The sequence below is a fragment of the Callorhinchus milii genome, unplaced genomic scaffold, assembly GCF_018977255.1.
Source record: "Callorhinchus milii isolate IMCB2004 unplaced genomic scaffold, IMCB_Cmil_1.0 Scaffold5, whole genome shotgun sequence".
NCBI classification, from domain to species: Eukaryota; Metazoa; Chordata; class Chondrichthyes; order Chimaeriformes; family Callorhinchidae; genus Callorhinchus; species Callorhinchus milii.
Genome location: NW_024704746.1, coordinates 29887354 through 29902674, shown reverse-complemented (window position 1 = coordinate 29902674; position 15321 = coordinate 29887354). Strand labels below are relative to the sequence as shown.

At 38.6% G+C, this 15321-nt stretch overlaps 1 protein-coding gene across 5 annotated transcripts in view; it reads right to left on the bottom strand.

Annotated features, from left to right (window-relative positions):
* tspan11 (tetraspanin 11) overlaps positions 1–15321 on the bottom strand; it is a 198950-nt gene that overhangs the window by 149662 nt on the left and 33967 nt on the right. Inside the window, exons 1-2 of one of the 5 annotated variants that reach the window (XM_007895438.2) lie at positions 6571–6761; positions 6215–6276 (exon numbers count right to left, since the gene is read on the bottom strand). The exons of 1 other annotated variant lie outside the window; for it this stretch is intronic. Coding sequence is in view for 1 of the 4 variants with exons in the window: in XM_007895435.2 (XP_007893626.2) it covers positions 12663–12722 (60 nt within the window). In the remaining 3 variants the exon portion in view is untranslated. Of the gene's footprint in view, positions 1–4336; positions 4378–6214; positions 6402–6570; positions 6762–11146; positions 12723–15321 lie in introns of those variants that run through there. 3 more of the 5 variants (XM_042334932.1, XM_007895437.2, XM_007895435.2) reach the window with 3 other exon arrangements.

Genomic DNA, 15321 nt, shown 5'->3' with positions numbered 1-15321 from the left:
ACTGGCTTTGAGAGGTGGAGAGTGCAGCCTTGGATGCTGATGGTGTCAGCGCCTGAGGTGCGGAGGCGCTGACGTGAGCCAATCAGGAGGGCCTCGGTTTTTCGCACGTTGAGCTGAAGAAAGTTGTCTCTCGTCCAGGACTCGATGTCGGACAAACAGCTGTCAGGACATCGGTGGTCGTGGAGTTGAGAGTAGAGGAGGAAAGGTAGAGTTGGGTGTCATCCGCATACATGTGGAAGTTAACTCCATGTCTGCGGATGATGTCACTGAGGGGGAGCATATAGAGGGTGAAGAGGAGGGGACCGAGGACAGAGCCCTGAGGGACACCACATGAGACAGTGCGGGGGGTGGAGGAGAAGCCATTTGTCAAGACAAAGTGAAGACGATGAGAAAGGTACGACCTAAACCGCTCAAGGACAGTGCCTTGAAGGTTGAGGTGGGAGGACAAGCGGTGGAGGAGGATAGAGTGGTCGACCGTATCGAATGCTGCCGATAGGTCGAGGAGGACGAGGAGGCAGAGGGAGCCCTGGTCACAGATGGTCAGGATATCATTGGTGACCTTGACCTACACAGGACTACACCTGTGATCATTCTCCACCTCTTAACTGTTTTTCTGTTAACAGCTTTCAGCGTGAATGTCTCCTCCCAGCACAGTCCTTCCTCTGTACTCGCAACAATAAAAGTTAATATTTAATTGAAAAGTAAATATTTAATTGGACCGTAAAGGAATTCTGGAAAAGCAAAACTCCTTCAAAACTGCAGCATTTACGTATTCAGAAATAAGATAAAAATGCTGAAATTCCACAACTGGTTGGTCAATCATCATTTGAAAAAGAAAACTATCTAATCCTTCAGGTATAAAGTTTCTGAAGAGCCCAAAACGCTAAGATGCCTTTCTTTTATAAAGAGACCAATTGACGTGTCTCGTTTAGGCAACATTTTAAGTTTTTAGGTTTTTATTTCAGAATGCTAATTATTACATATTTTCTTTTTATCTCCATTTCCCTCTACACTCCATTTACTCTGACAAATTCATATCTCTAATCTTAGGAGGGACACCATGGTTTCTCAGACAATAAAAAAAACAGCACCGAAGATTTCAGTGCCAGAATTTTAAAAATATCACATCAAGAACGTGGGAAAGTTTCGAGGAAATTGGGGGGGGGAAATAATTTGTTTTTTAATAATTCATGTTCTGGTAAAAATCGTTGAGAGTTTGGGTTTGCTCTTTTTGGAAAGCCAAGAGAAAGAACTTTTCAGGATTGGAAAATGAGTCAACAAAATTGATCTTTCAATTCAAGATTGAGGTGAATAGCTATTTGTTAGTCAGGGATCAAATTGGACTTGAAGCACAAATCAGCCATGATCTTATAGAATACCTTAACATGGTCGTAACATATTTCTGTGTGTCTGTCACCTGGGCAAGGCATTCAATGTACGAAACACCAGGGAACACGAGTTAAAAATTAGGAAGTTAGAAATGACAATAACAAAATTACATTTTGTATAATATAGTAATAATCCCTCCAAAAAAAAAAATTGGTCATTTTCAATCCACGACTGTTTGTGGAACACTGCTGTGCGCAATTAGCTGCCGTGTTTCGACCACAAATATATGGTCAATTTACTTTACAGTCTATTCTGTGAACCGCTTTGAGACATCTAGAAGACGTGAAAAGTGCTATATTAAATGCGAGGATTATTATTATTTGTGTAGCGCCTTTCACGTCGGGAGGATGTCCCAAGGTGGGAATAAGATATCAAATAAGATGGGAAGTCAGATGTCACATTATTTTTTCAACAGACTGGAACAGAATTTGTAGAATAATTTACCAGGAAAGTATTAAAGTGGGTAATAAATGCCTCAAAGAGGCAATTGGAGTTTCTGAAAGAGAATAGGAATGATCGAGGGGGAAGGCGAAAGGTAGTAACTTGGGAACAATTTTAAAAAAGGGACAAGCTAATGGCCTTTTTGTATCCTAAAATTACTTATGTGCGGTATTCTCTTTGCACAAATGCTACATAGGGAACGCTTGAAAGTTAAGAAGTCATTTCAAACCTTTTTGCTTTTCAGCTTGCACACAAGTACCACTTTGATTATTAAATGAGTGTTATATTCATCTGCCCCCAAGCCACTCAAGAATAGTCCCAAATCTAAAGCATTTAATAAAGTACATTTGTTGGGGGGATAGGCTGCTTTAGGGCTTTTGGTAGTAATCCTCTTTCCAACCAGTATCATTTACTTATAATCTTATTTGCGATTACAAGCTCCAGTTAAAAAAGTATCTCCAAGTACAAAAACTTCACAGTGTAATTTTGTCATTTTAAAATTGCTTAGAAGCTGCGGTGAAAGAATGAATGCTTTGATCTGTAAAAAGTATTTGTGGCTTTGCTGTGGTACAGGACTAGTTTACACATGTTAAAAGCTGCCCAGGTAGATGGTGCACTGAGATAAAACACTTGCAAATTGATTAAAGCATTTTCAGCATGATTGCACGCCAAAAATGAATGCATTCATTTTATTGAATGCATTCATTTTAACCGGAGAGCACATTTCAACAACAACAAGTACTTGCATTTATATAGCGTCCTGGTGTGTATTTCAGTACCGCACCACATTCATATGAAGTCATGTTGCGACATAACGTGCAACAATGAACGAAGATGAAATACACAATAAGATAAGTTTCGCCCACAAAATACACAGTCACTCAGCTTTGCAATGTATTCTGTGAAGCACTTTGAGATGTCTCAACGACGTGAGAAGGCGCGACATCAAATGCAAGGATTATTATTATTATAATAAAAGCATTGGTGAGTGCTGCAGATATTGCATGTTGCATTCAGCTTGACAGTATGATAGGATAAGCGCAGGTTCCAATATTAAGTCTGCAAATGCTTCATACAGTATTCCAGATACATCACCATTCCATCCCACCACTCAAGTCTGTGTCATCTTAAATTTCAAAGTCTAAATTCCATTTTGTAGCCTCTTCAAACACAATGCCTTCAGAAAAGTAAATGCAGTTGAATCAAATGTTACGGTGAATTGTGAGATTTACATACTGATTTACCAGTAGAGATTACAGATTTCAATAATGAATAGCAATTATAGGCTGGATGTTCTCTGCAATTTCTTTCAGAATGACTTTTTGAAACCATTGCTCGCTCTTGGAAACGTATTTATTTAAATGCAAATTGAACTGAATTGTTTCCTTCCAGTTATAAATTTTACTAGCAGGAAACCTATTTAGAGTATGACTGACTCAATCTTTAGAAAGAACCCAAAACCAGATTTTGGGAGATAAATTGCATTTAAAATATTAAGAGTGACAGGAGACATTCACTCAATCTGAACAATTAATGATAATCATTGTCTAGCTGTACCATTGGAATATTAGGTTTATCACACAATTTCTCAACTATTAGATATATAAGCAAATACTACACATAGTAGGTTTAATCCCTGGATCATTATCGAGTTCTGTAGCATATTGATTAGAGCACTCGCCTTGCAAGCGAGAGGACTCAGGTTCGATTCGCCGGCAGCGTGAAACCTTAGGCAGGTATCCTTACACCACCCACCTTGCAGTAAGTAGGAACCCAGCTGTTAGCTGACTGGTAGACTGCTTTGCGGGGGTAATAATCCCTTCAAAAAAAATAATAATAATTTGGTCACTCAATCCACGACTGTCAGGATTATTATTATTATGACATGAGGTGAAAGAATTACTGGTTTGGGAAGCGGGAACACTATTAGGCACACTTGGAGTTCATTATTTCCACTGGATCAGCTGTTTGTCATGTTTCTCATGTTAATCACTGGTGGAGATGAATCAGAGCCATACAGTCATAGGAGGCCTGAGGTTTAATCCTCAGTCAATGCTAAATAAGTTGATTAAAGCCAAGTCAGCAACACAGAGTTGTAATTGGCCTCATCATTCCTAGGCTAGGCAAAGGCCTTCAGAACATAGTACGAGAACAGCCTCAGGGTTAGTTGTGAAGCCTCCATTCGCAAAACAAAATACTGTTTGTGGGACACTCCTGTGGGCAACTGGCAGCAGCGTTTCATCCACAAAGTATAGATAATTCACTTTGCAGTATATTCCATGACGCGCTTTGAGATGGCTCACTGATGTGTTCAGGTGCTATATCAAATGCAAGGATTACTATTATTAAAACAGGCCTCCACACTCACTGCTTCGGCTCAAACACCATACACAGAATGGAAGAATGGCCTCTTTACTGTGGCACGGAAAGAATAGCCGATAATGAATAGCCCTAGAATGATTCAGTATTTGCAGAAAAGGAAAGAATATAAGATAAAGTAACTTACAGTCAGGACTGGAAAATAATGGGAAAAACGAGCGACAAACTGCAAGAGACAAAGAAAGAACTAATGGAATTTGAGCCCAACATTTGAAACGAATTTTGTGTGTGTTCGTGTGGATACAGCCTGAGGGAGGGGTTATCAGAAAATCACACCACAACCAGTCAATCATTGTTCTTTCATCAATGGCCTAATATGGACCTGCAGTGTAATAGAACATTTCCCAATAATCCTTTGATTAAAACAAATCTGGTAACACAATACAAGATGTGGCAGCTGAGGCTAAATGCAGTCACAGTGATGCACAGCAGTAAATAAATGCATGTTTGTTCATTCAAAATCAAAAACAAATTGCTATTAGTGTAGCAGTGAATTTAATAGTCATAACTCATTCCCTGGGGTTAATGAACTGCTCACATTTACAGATCCCAGGACAATTAGAACTATGTGACTAAATTATTGTTATTGTTTGTGAACTGAAAGTATCCCTGAAAAGAAAACAACAAAAGCGCTGTTTTTGTTTCTGCCCATCGCTCACTGATAAATTACCACTCAGCTCATGTGAACGCTATTTCAGAGGACAGATACGCACTTTCCATTAATTTAAAGATCTAATCTCCACCAACACTGCACCGAATTAATAAACAGTATGCTTTGTGTTTGTGTGCTGCAACACTGGTCAGTTAAGTAGCCGCTGTAATCCGAGTTGTATTGTGTAACCTTTATTCTAACTTTCTATTAGTTGCTGCTTTGAGGAGCAATCAAGAATAATAATAATAATCCTTGCATTTGGTATAGCGCTTCATCACATCGTCGAGACATCTCAAAGCGCTTCACAGACTATACTGTAAGGTGAATTGACTGTATATTTTGTGGGTGAAACACGACAGCCAATTGCACACAGCAGTTTCCCACAAACAGTCATGGATTAAAGTGACCAATTTATTAGTATTATTAGGATTCTAATAATACTAAGACTCTCCTTTAAGGAATTATTATCCCCGGAAAAGCAATCCGCCAATCGAAAACAACCAGATTCCTACTTAATGCTATGTAAACTTGTGTACACATATAATAATAAACATCCTTGCATTTGATATAGCGCCTTATCACGTCTTTGAGATGTCTCAAAGCGCTTCACAGAATACACTGTAATGTGAATTGACTGTATGTTTAGTGTGTGAAATATACAGTCGATTACATGACATGCATACACATGATTTGAAGACGTCAAAAGGCGAACAAATGTAAGGTGATCGTACGTCTAACACGCATCACATGCGTCTACACCTACGATGTATGTACATGTATGTTCAGTTTAAGTTTGCCCACTGTGCTTCGCTGTCCCATTTCCCACGTAACATTCGCCTTGCAGAATACCTGGCACATGGAATATATAGAGTATAGTAAACAGCAACTCCAGGTTATATAGTTACAGTAAATCCTGGGATTGCTGTCCCTTCTCAACAATACAATTGACTGCAGCTACAACATCAGCCATTGCAACATGACTCTAAACATCAAACCTCTCTCTGGCTACAAGGTAACAGGAACAGCTACAATAAAACCTGGGGGAGGAAAGGGGAAATCAGTCAGTCGTGTCAGTCAGTCACAGAGGGCAGCAAACCTCTGCAGGACAGAGAGAAGACTGACAACATCCTGAAACTCCAGGGCAATCTGCTGAAGAAAGCAAGGAAAGAAAAAGACACAGCCAACACATCAACACATCTCTCTCTCTCTCACTCACTCACTCACTCACTCACTCACACTCACTCTCACAGCAAACAAGAGTAAACCCCTCTCACTCTCTTCAACTTAAACTCACTCACTCACTCACTCACTCACCAGGAGGTTAAAAAGCTCCTTTTGTTTGCAAGTCCTCACCTGTTGCAAAAGAGTGGTTTGCTTTTCTTTCTCCAAAGTCCAAATCCAGGCCAGAGTCTGTGCTGTGAGTGAGTGAGTGAGTGAGTGTGAGTGAGTGTGTGAGTTGACTTACTCACTCAGTCCCTCTCTCCAGAGAGAGAGAGAGAGAGAGAGAACAACTTTGCTGTCAGCAGATTTGCAGACTGCAGACAGACAGAGAGAGAGAGAGAGAGAGAAGAAAAAAAAGGGGAGGTGTGTGGTTTGGAAAAAATCTCAGTCTGGAAGAGAAGAAAAGAAAGAGGTCGAATGGATTGCAAACTGACACCCCCCCACCACACCCCCTCCCCTCCTCCCAGAGCAACTCCTCTGCTGCTCACTTGTTGGGTGTGTTCCCCTCCTCTCCTCTCCTCCTCTCCTGCCCCTCTGGTTCAGTTCTCAGAGCTTCTTTTTTTTTCCTTCTCTCTCTCACAGGCGGAAATGGGAAAGCCAAGCAAAGAGGGAATGTGCCAAACACCCCCCATCCTTCCTGCAGGCGTCACACTCACATGACTCCCATTTTTTTACACTGTGTTTGCATTTCTGGGGGAAAAACAACACACACAACACAACACACACACACACCATTGAAATCTGTAAGCACAAGAGAGAGAGAGAGAGAGACTGACTCTCTCTTTCCACCACAAAATTTACAGTCAGTACACAGCGCACTTCACAGTGCATCCTGACAAGCGCTTTCGAGACGTCTCGAGGGCCGGGATAAGGCGCCAAATCGAAGGCGAGGGTTATTATTATATTTTCGCCCCCATTTCACGCGCTGTCTAATCCAGAGTTCGCATAGGTCTACGGTTAAGAACCACAAAGTCTTTTCGCCCGCAAAATGCGCTCACTCCGCTTTTACAGGATATTCTGTGAAGCACTTTGAGACGTCTCGATGATGTGATAAGGCGCTATAATTATTATTATTATCCTAGGGAGGACAGATCTCCACTATGTCAAGTTTAACATTCGGAAGTGCAAACGTAAAGTCAATGAATGAGGCGATAATACTCTGAGCATAATGCTAATTCACTGGAGAACAATCTAACAATTATAAGGTGTTGTGCAATGCAGTAAAAGGCAGTCAAAACACCTATTACTGCACTGCGTGGAGGAGATAAAGCATAGAAATAAGACATTTGTGAGCTCTCCGATGCTTGGAGCAGAATATGAACTACAACTACTGCTGGTAATAATAATCCTTGCATTTGATATGGCTCCTTATCATGTCTTCGAGACGTCTCAAAGCGCTTCACAGGATATACTGTAAAGTGAACTTGTGTGAAATCAGTGATTTTACAGGGGTCAGTCTTAATTTCTCAATTAAGTTCAGCAAATTAGAAACTGCACATTTCCAGTCATTAAATTGTTTTATTTCATGCTGTCGTTATGACTGGAATGGTTTGGTATTTCTGCAGGTCCTATAATAATAATAATACAAATAATAATAATCCTTGCATTTGATATAGCGCCTTACACCAGCACCTTGGGACGTCCTCCTGACATGAAAGGCGCTTTACAGATGTAATTGTGCTGTTGTTTGTTGTTATCATACCGTTGAGCTGTCTCAAAGCACTTCGATGCAATAGTATCACATCATTCGCAAAGTTGAAAGGTATTTGCTGATGCTGGGCACTAGTACAACCAATGCAACATCACCCAAATCAAGGGAAATGGTCCAGTCATATGTTCAAAGGCAGAAATGTCAATTGAAAACTCAAGGCCTTCCAGCTGGATAATAATGTCAAGAAATTTATTACACAAATGTCTTTAACTTACACTAACTTTAACTTACCAAGATTGGAATGTCTTTGAAATGACAAGGTCACTTTCTGAAAAGAATGATTTCTTTCACATTTCCTTGTGTATAGAAACGTTTAACAAACACACAGATTACCTTCAGCACAGTAACTGTGCTGACTAACTAATACCCCATTTATCCCATTAATTGAAATCAAATTGCATCTTTTACCGCAATCGTATCCCTAATGCATGTTCATAGTGCTGTCTGACAACAGAGCTGTGTAGCAGTGCAGAAATTCTGGAGGATTTTGAAATCATTTGTATGAACTTAATTTCAATTAATTCCCCAGTACTCCATTAGGAAACAGCTCTATCTCGCAGAGTAAAAAAAGATTCCACCATTCTCCCAAAGCATTTCAATTTGCAAAAGCTCCTGTCTGTCGATTTAAGGCAGATGAAAAATGATCTTTGAGACTGTTGCACAATTCAAGCTCCTGTAGGCTTAAGGATTTCGATTATCCTGTCACTTTGGAAGCAGAAATATCTTGCTTTCTATCTCTGCCTTGGTACAAACACTCAGATTCGAGATTTTATCTTAAATACAATGGAAAATAAAATGAGGAAATGTGTTTTAGTTTATCTTTTTAAAAAACATTAAGGACCCTGAAAGAAACAGCTTCATTAGCTGTCCACAAAAGCAGCCTCTGTATTTTAGTTCTCTTGAGGTTTACTAGAAATCAACCACAATAATAGTCAAACACCATAAGCCAGTGTTAATGTGAGGTTGCATCTCAGTATATATCATATTATCTTTGGTTCGTAATTGCAAATTATATTTGGATGTTGATAAAATATCTAAATTTTGATCTCATTCTTCCAGAATATCTGCCCTACCATCTTCCCATAACACCAGTGTCTTGAATTCACCCTTATTATGATGAACACAATAATTAGTATCTTCCTCCTGCTTACTAATGTTACTGAAAATGTAGACATGTATAAGTAGAGGTGGAATATAAGGTGCCACCACTAGCAAATTATTTAGCACCATTCCCAAAATTCCACTATTAACAAAAAAAGACTTAATATTTTTTTCAAAAACATAAAAGAAAAATTCAGCTTGCCAAGAATGTGAATAAAAGAACACATCAAGGTAGAATACTGCAGATAAATATTTTAAAGCTGCTATAAGGTTGGATCTGGAGTTAATAAAGTGAACTAAAACTGGGAGGAGGTGAGATTTGTGAGCTGGAAGGTGCACAGGTCATTAGGCTTGGCTATGATAGCCATTGCTGGTGAACAGAATATGATAATGATAATAATAATCCTTGCATTTGATATATATATATCATCCTTGCATTACGTCTCAAAAGTGCATCACAGGAATCACTATAATGTGTCGTGCCAGTGTACTTGTCAGCAAAAATGAGAGGGTAACAAGGGCTTTCAAGTGTCTGATGCTACCGGACATATTATACCTTAATAACAAGGCCCCAAGAATGAACGAGAAGCAGTGCCTAAGGAGGTCTAACCTCTAGTCTAGCGAAGCTGCAATGGGTACAGCTTTGTATTATAAAGCCTTTCAAAACAGGAGAGCAGCTCAAACCACTTCACAGGATTCACTGCAAAGTATATTCGTAGGCAAACATCCAGCTTTTCCGCAGAACCCATGCAATTGGGCACTTTTATTTCATTATTGACACACAGATAGTCACAGACCTGCTATTTCACATTCCCGTTTCATTTTTGCTGTGTGCTGCACATCCTTTATGTCTTTGCTTCTGAAACTATCCAAACACAATAAATGTAGAAGTGGATGATATATGAATGCAAATCAATTAATTTGCTTGTACAGCAGTGCAGTGCTGTGCACAAGTATGTTCCCACATTTGTTCCTTGTACATTGAATCAAGAACCTCTCCTTATTTGTTGTGTTTAGAGTCTGACTATTAACTCCCCTGCTTGAAGGTTTAGTGCCAGTGGATCACTGCAGTTAACTCAGTAGCAGAGGTTTTTGGTGCTGTAGTCAGTGAGTGTGGTCTCGGTGACAGATGATGTAGCTGTTTCTGCTGCTGAGGTTGTAAGCAAACTAAAGCTACAGCCTGCCAACCACTCATCCACAAAACAAGATCCTGTCAAAGTAACTGCTCAGGAAAAGACAGCTATTTGATGTAGTGAGCACTGCTGCAAAGGCTGCTTATGACAAAGCACGGCATGATTTTAAGGAGGTTATTAGGGACATTAAGCAGGTTATTAGGGACATTAAACAGGATCAGTGGGTTGCATCGCTCCATAAGGGATCACAACACATGAACGATCCCAAATCCCAAAGTTGGGTAAAATCGATCTCCGATCATTGGCAGCTAAGCTGGTGCCAGTGTTGAACAAGTTTGGTTTTGCATTACAGACCCATCCCTGGGATCTGTAATGATTAGGACGTCCTCCTGACTTGAAAGGCGAGGCACAAATGTAATTTGTTGTTGATGTTGTTGTCTGGAGGGAGAATTGTTCTGAGTTGGCATCTGACCAAATGAGTCTGTATTAGAGATCCATCTACATGGAGGTTGAGCTGGCGAGAGGCATTGAGCAGATTGCCTTAATAATCCAGCACGTAGGGGAAGAAGATGACTCCACACTGTGTTGCCTTGCTAATGGTAAGGCAGCAGATGTAGAAGGTATTAGTGCTGAGTTCCTAAAAGCTACTCTAGGGAAGTGGTGGAGAATGGCAAGGGACTGACAGATAAATGCCAGGATCTATCAATTCGCTTAAGAGCTGCATCAAAGGAGATGGACTTTGAGTCTTTGTTCCAGTGCTAAGAAAATGTAAATTATTTCTTATATAGATGTCAGCCTGGCTCAGTTGGTAGCACATCTCCCTCCGAGTCAGAAGATTACGTGTTCAAATCCCAGGTCAGGACATGGAATTCATATAGTCCAGTCACTATTCATTGCATTAAATCCTGTGAAGTGCTTTGAGATATCCTGCCAACATAAAAGCTGTTGTATCAAATGCACTGACTTTTTTTTATATACCCTGTGATCGAACTGTAACACAATATTAACTACACAAATGAGAACCACTAAACGTTAAAATGATTTCATGTCTCGGTTAAAAGAAAGTAAAACACCAACATATAAATAGCTACCATACGTCTTATAACTTTCAAAGATGTCAGTCGGCTGATTGATCATAATATTATCATTTATTAATGATTTAGCAAACCAAACAAAAATATTTTAAAATGGCACTGGTTGATTAAGCCACATTTTCTGTTACAAAAATAAATTGCAGTACTGGGTTTAATCTCATAATTTGTAAACGTCTCATTTAAATCTGTTAACATTCTTGCTTTGGGTGTTAATATATATTTCGTAAGCAACAGGTTTCCCGAAACAACATGATAAGTTGAATACATATTTCAAAGAGTTTGCAGTCGAGAATGCAGTATATTTAAAAGGCAAGACATGCATCAGATAATGAACAAATGCAATAAGGGTCACCTTGGTGGACTATTGTCAGAATTCAATGATCTTATGCAACCATTCGGTGCGTTCTGTAGGATTGAACTGTTGCCACCTTCTGGCCTGAATGTGTATTGTGAACATATCCAATTGCTATAAAGTTAGAAAAAAAACTACTAGTACAGTACAAGTAATATACAGCATTTCACAAAAGTGAAACATGAACAAAGCCAATAGTTAAAATATAATAATTGTTATTATAATTAACAAACCATGTAAAGTGACTTATTCTGCCAACATTCTTTCGGGAGTTTACAATAGCAGCAAAAATGGGATTTTTTAAAAAATATTTGCCCGCTTATCAAATTTGTAACTAAATTTACTCTCTCACCAAAAGGCATAACGTTTACTTTTTTTAAAATTACAAGTAGCAACAGAACTGGGGGTGAAGCCTCACCAGAGATTGGCAGAAATTCAACTTGCTGCTAGTGTAGCCATTCAGGATCTGTGCTTATAATGAGATTTTCCCATTACAATTATGCATGGTCAGTTGTTATACTTTAGTAGCAAGCACAATATCACCCTTTAGTTTCTTAATCCACAAGATTAGTCACAGTGTGTTAAAACAGAAATACTTCACCCCTTACCACGGAATCCAGGTAGAGTTCTTATATTTTGTTTCTTAATTTATGCTTTAAACCTGATTTTCTGATAGGAGGCACTTAAAACCGTTTCATGTTTTGAAAACCATGCAGATTCTTACTTCAAAAGACTGCAGGTTATCAAGCAAAATAATCAAATGGTGCATGGAAGGTAAAGTTTACCATATTCTAAAAGAGCAAATTAAACAAAAGGATTTAAACATAAAATGCTCGAATCCGATGTTAAAATTGAGACAGCTCTACATGAGAGCATTTGAAAAAAACTTTCCATACAATTCAAAGTTTGGATTTGATAAGATTGAATGGAAAATATTTGTATTAAATACTCAATATTTTTGTATGTGGTAGTTCATCTATGAGTACAATTGACCTATACAGTAATTCGTTCTTGGAAGTTACAATATGATCAAGTGCACCAGGAAAATGAGTCAAAAAGATGCTTCAAACGTGCTGGAATATTAAATATGACCCATTCCTCACACATACAATGCATTAATATAGTTTCACATTAGTTTGAGTCTGTGTTATTCTTAACAGTGATGTTATTGTTGATATGAAGGATATCCTCAATATGGGTCCATTTTTATTCTTCTGTATAAACAGCAAGTGAATATCATTCCACATATCTGTAAAAATACAATCACAGCATATTTAATGGATTCACAATAAGATAGCTAACTACTTGTCTTAAAAGTCCAAATGGTCATTTTAGCAAATCACAGTGCTTTTGTACATATTCCATCATCGTGATTTACAAAAATAAATGTTTATTATAACATTAAAATGTCAAGCAAAATAATCCAATGGATCCCAGAAGGTAAAATTAACTGCATTATAAAAGAGCAAATGAAACAAAGAGGATTTAAACTTATTCTAATAAATTGAAAACTGGATCACTTAATGATAGTTACCAAATGTTTGATTACAATAAATAATAATAATAATCCCTGCATTTGATATAACGCTTTTCACGTCTTCTAGACGCTTCACAGAATATTCCGTAAAGTGAACTGACTGCATTTCATGGGCGAAACGCAGCAGCCAATTGTGCACAGCAGCGTCCCACAAACAGTCGTGGACTGAAGTGACCAATTTTTTAATTACTTCTTTCTTTAGTCTTGAGGGATTATTATCAGGTGTGTGGAGTAAAGAAACTTGCCCAAGTTTTCGCACTGCCGGGAATCGAACCCAGGTCTCTCGCTTGTGATGCGAGTGCTCTAACCACTGAGCTACAGGACTCCTCCTTATTGAATTCATGGCTCATTTGTTATCCCGTCAACACAAAATTTGGGAGCTTTACTAACCACAACCAATACAGTGGCCACCAGAAAAAGTAGTTACCAGACTTCTGTGGGAGACTTTGTCAGACTTTTATGGCTGTCCACAAATGTATCAGCAATACATTATACTCAGATAATAACTGTTCTACACAGATCAAGGGATAGGAGAACAACATTACAGTTCAGAAACATTTTCCTCCATAGAGTTGCAGATACACTCAATAGATTGCCAGCTAAAATTGTTCATGTCTGTGTGAATTAACACACTTGAAAAATAGTTGGGATATACTGTATATTTATCTGGCTAGGAACTCAATTAAGGCTCCGATAAGTACAAATAGATCTTGTGCTGCATAGAACATAATAGTTTATGATATGCTGACGTCTTCAAAATATAACGAAAAGGAAATAACCCAATTAGACATTAATAATGTAATATTAGGAGGATATCTGCAATTCTATTTGATTCAGCAAGAATGACATCTTTCATAACAACAACAACTTGAACTTATATTGCTTAACAATGGTGGTGCTTGACACCTAACTAGGGAGAAAGGATTAGTAACCGAAGGTACAGTTGAAGAGTGACAAAATGGAGTGACCAAAACTTGATACACTATTCTAACTATGGTCTAACTAATCATTGGCGTATTATTTTGTGTGAAGCTACAGCTTAATAGCAACATAAGGGGGGAAAAAAAACAACTTGATGAAACGTGGAACAAGCAGAAAATTATACCATTAGAGATGCAATAGAATTTTATGTTTTATTTCGAAGGAATTGCTAGTGTTGTAGCTAATCTAAGATGCTTGCATTATTTTTAAAAATTATATTAAAAAAAACACGACTCACTGCGGAAGTATGTCGTTCGGAGTTTGTAGTGAACATCTTCTGCATCAAATTTAAAATGTATTACGAGAAATGCAAAATTATATTTAGAGATTTATTGTAATTTGGTGGATACTTATTGTTGATGGAAAATGCCCAGACATGAATATTTGTGGGCAAAACATAATGAAAATCCCTGGGATAAGATTCATCAACTGGGAATGGATCTCAGCACAACTTTCATGAATTAAGTTCATATTCAACAAAATGAGTTGCCTATAGGCTTTAACTGCTAAATTCTCATTATGTGGGTGCTGCATTCACTTGCTCGGGAATCAGTTAAGAATAAATTAGGAACATAAAAACAGGAGTAGGCCATTCGCTCCATTGAAGCTCTTCCACCATTTACGTAAATCATGGTTGATCTGTAACTCAATAACATTTACCTCCCTTCCCTCTATATCCCTCATAGCCAAGCATTTATCCACTTCCCACTTAGAAATTCCCACTGATTCTCAGATCCCCCATTTGTCTTTTAAAACAAGTTGTGGTACAAGCACTCTGATATAGAGTGTCATTGATTTATATGGTTAGGGTCAAAATTACATCAACCCAAACAATATAAAAGATTTGATCACTAAACAGCTTAGTGCCATGATACAGGTCACCAATACTATTCGGTTGAGAGTACAGTATTTCCATCTGAAGGCTATTGGAAAGGAACAGCTAATGACACGAACACCATCCAAGGACACTGCTGTTTGGCATGGCACTGTGCCCAGCCTGGGAACACGGATAACATCATGGCCGATCCTTGTATAGCGCCAAAGTTGCATAGTTCACATAGCTACTGGATGCCAGAGTACGAAAGCAATAATAGAATGGCATCTCTGTCACCTAGGGAATGAAACTGCATATGCTGTCCACATTTTTAATGTGAGAGACAATTACCGGGGATGAAATGAGAGACTCACCAATGGAGAGATTGCTCTATCTCAAGTTGCTGATGGGAAAACAAATTAAATGACATATTCACACACTACGGCTGATCGTGAATCATCAAACGCTCCTGGCTCTTCTCAACGTCAACTTTTCATTCAAATCGGCTGCTCCACA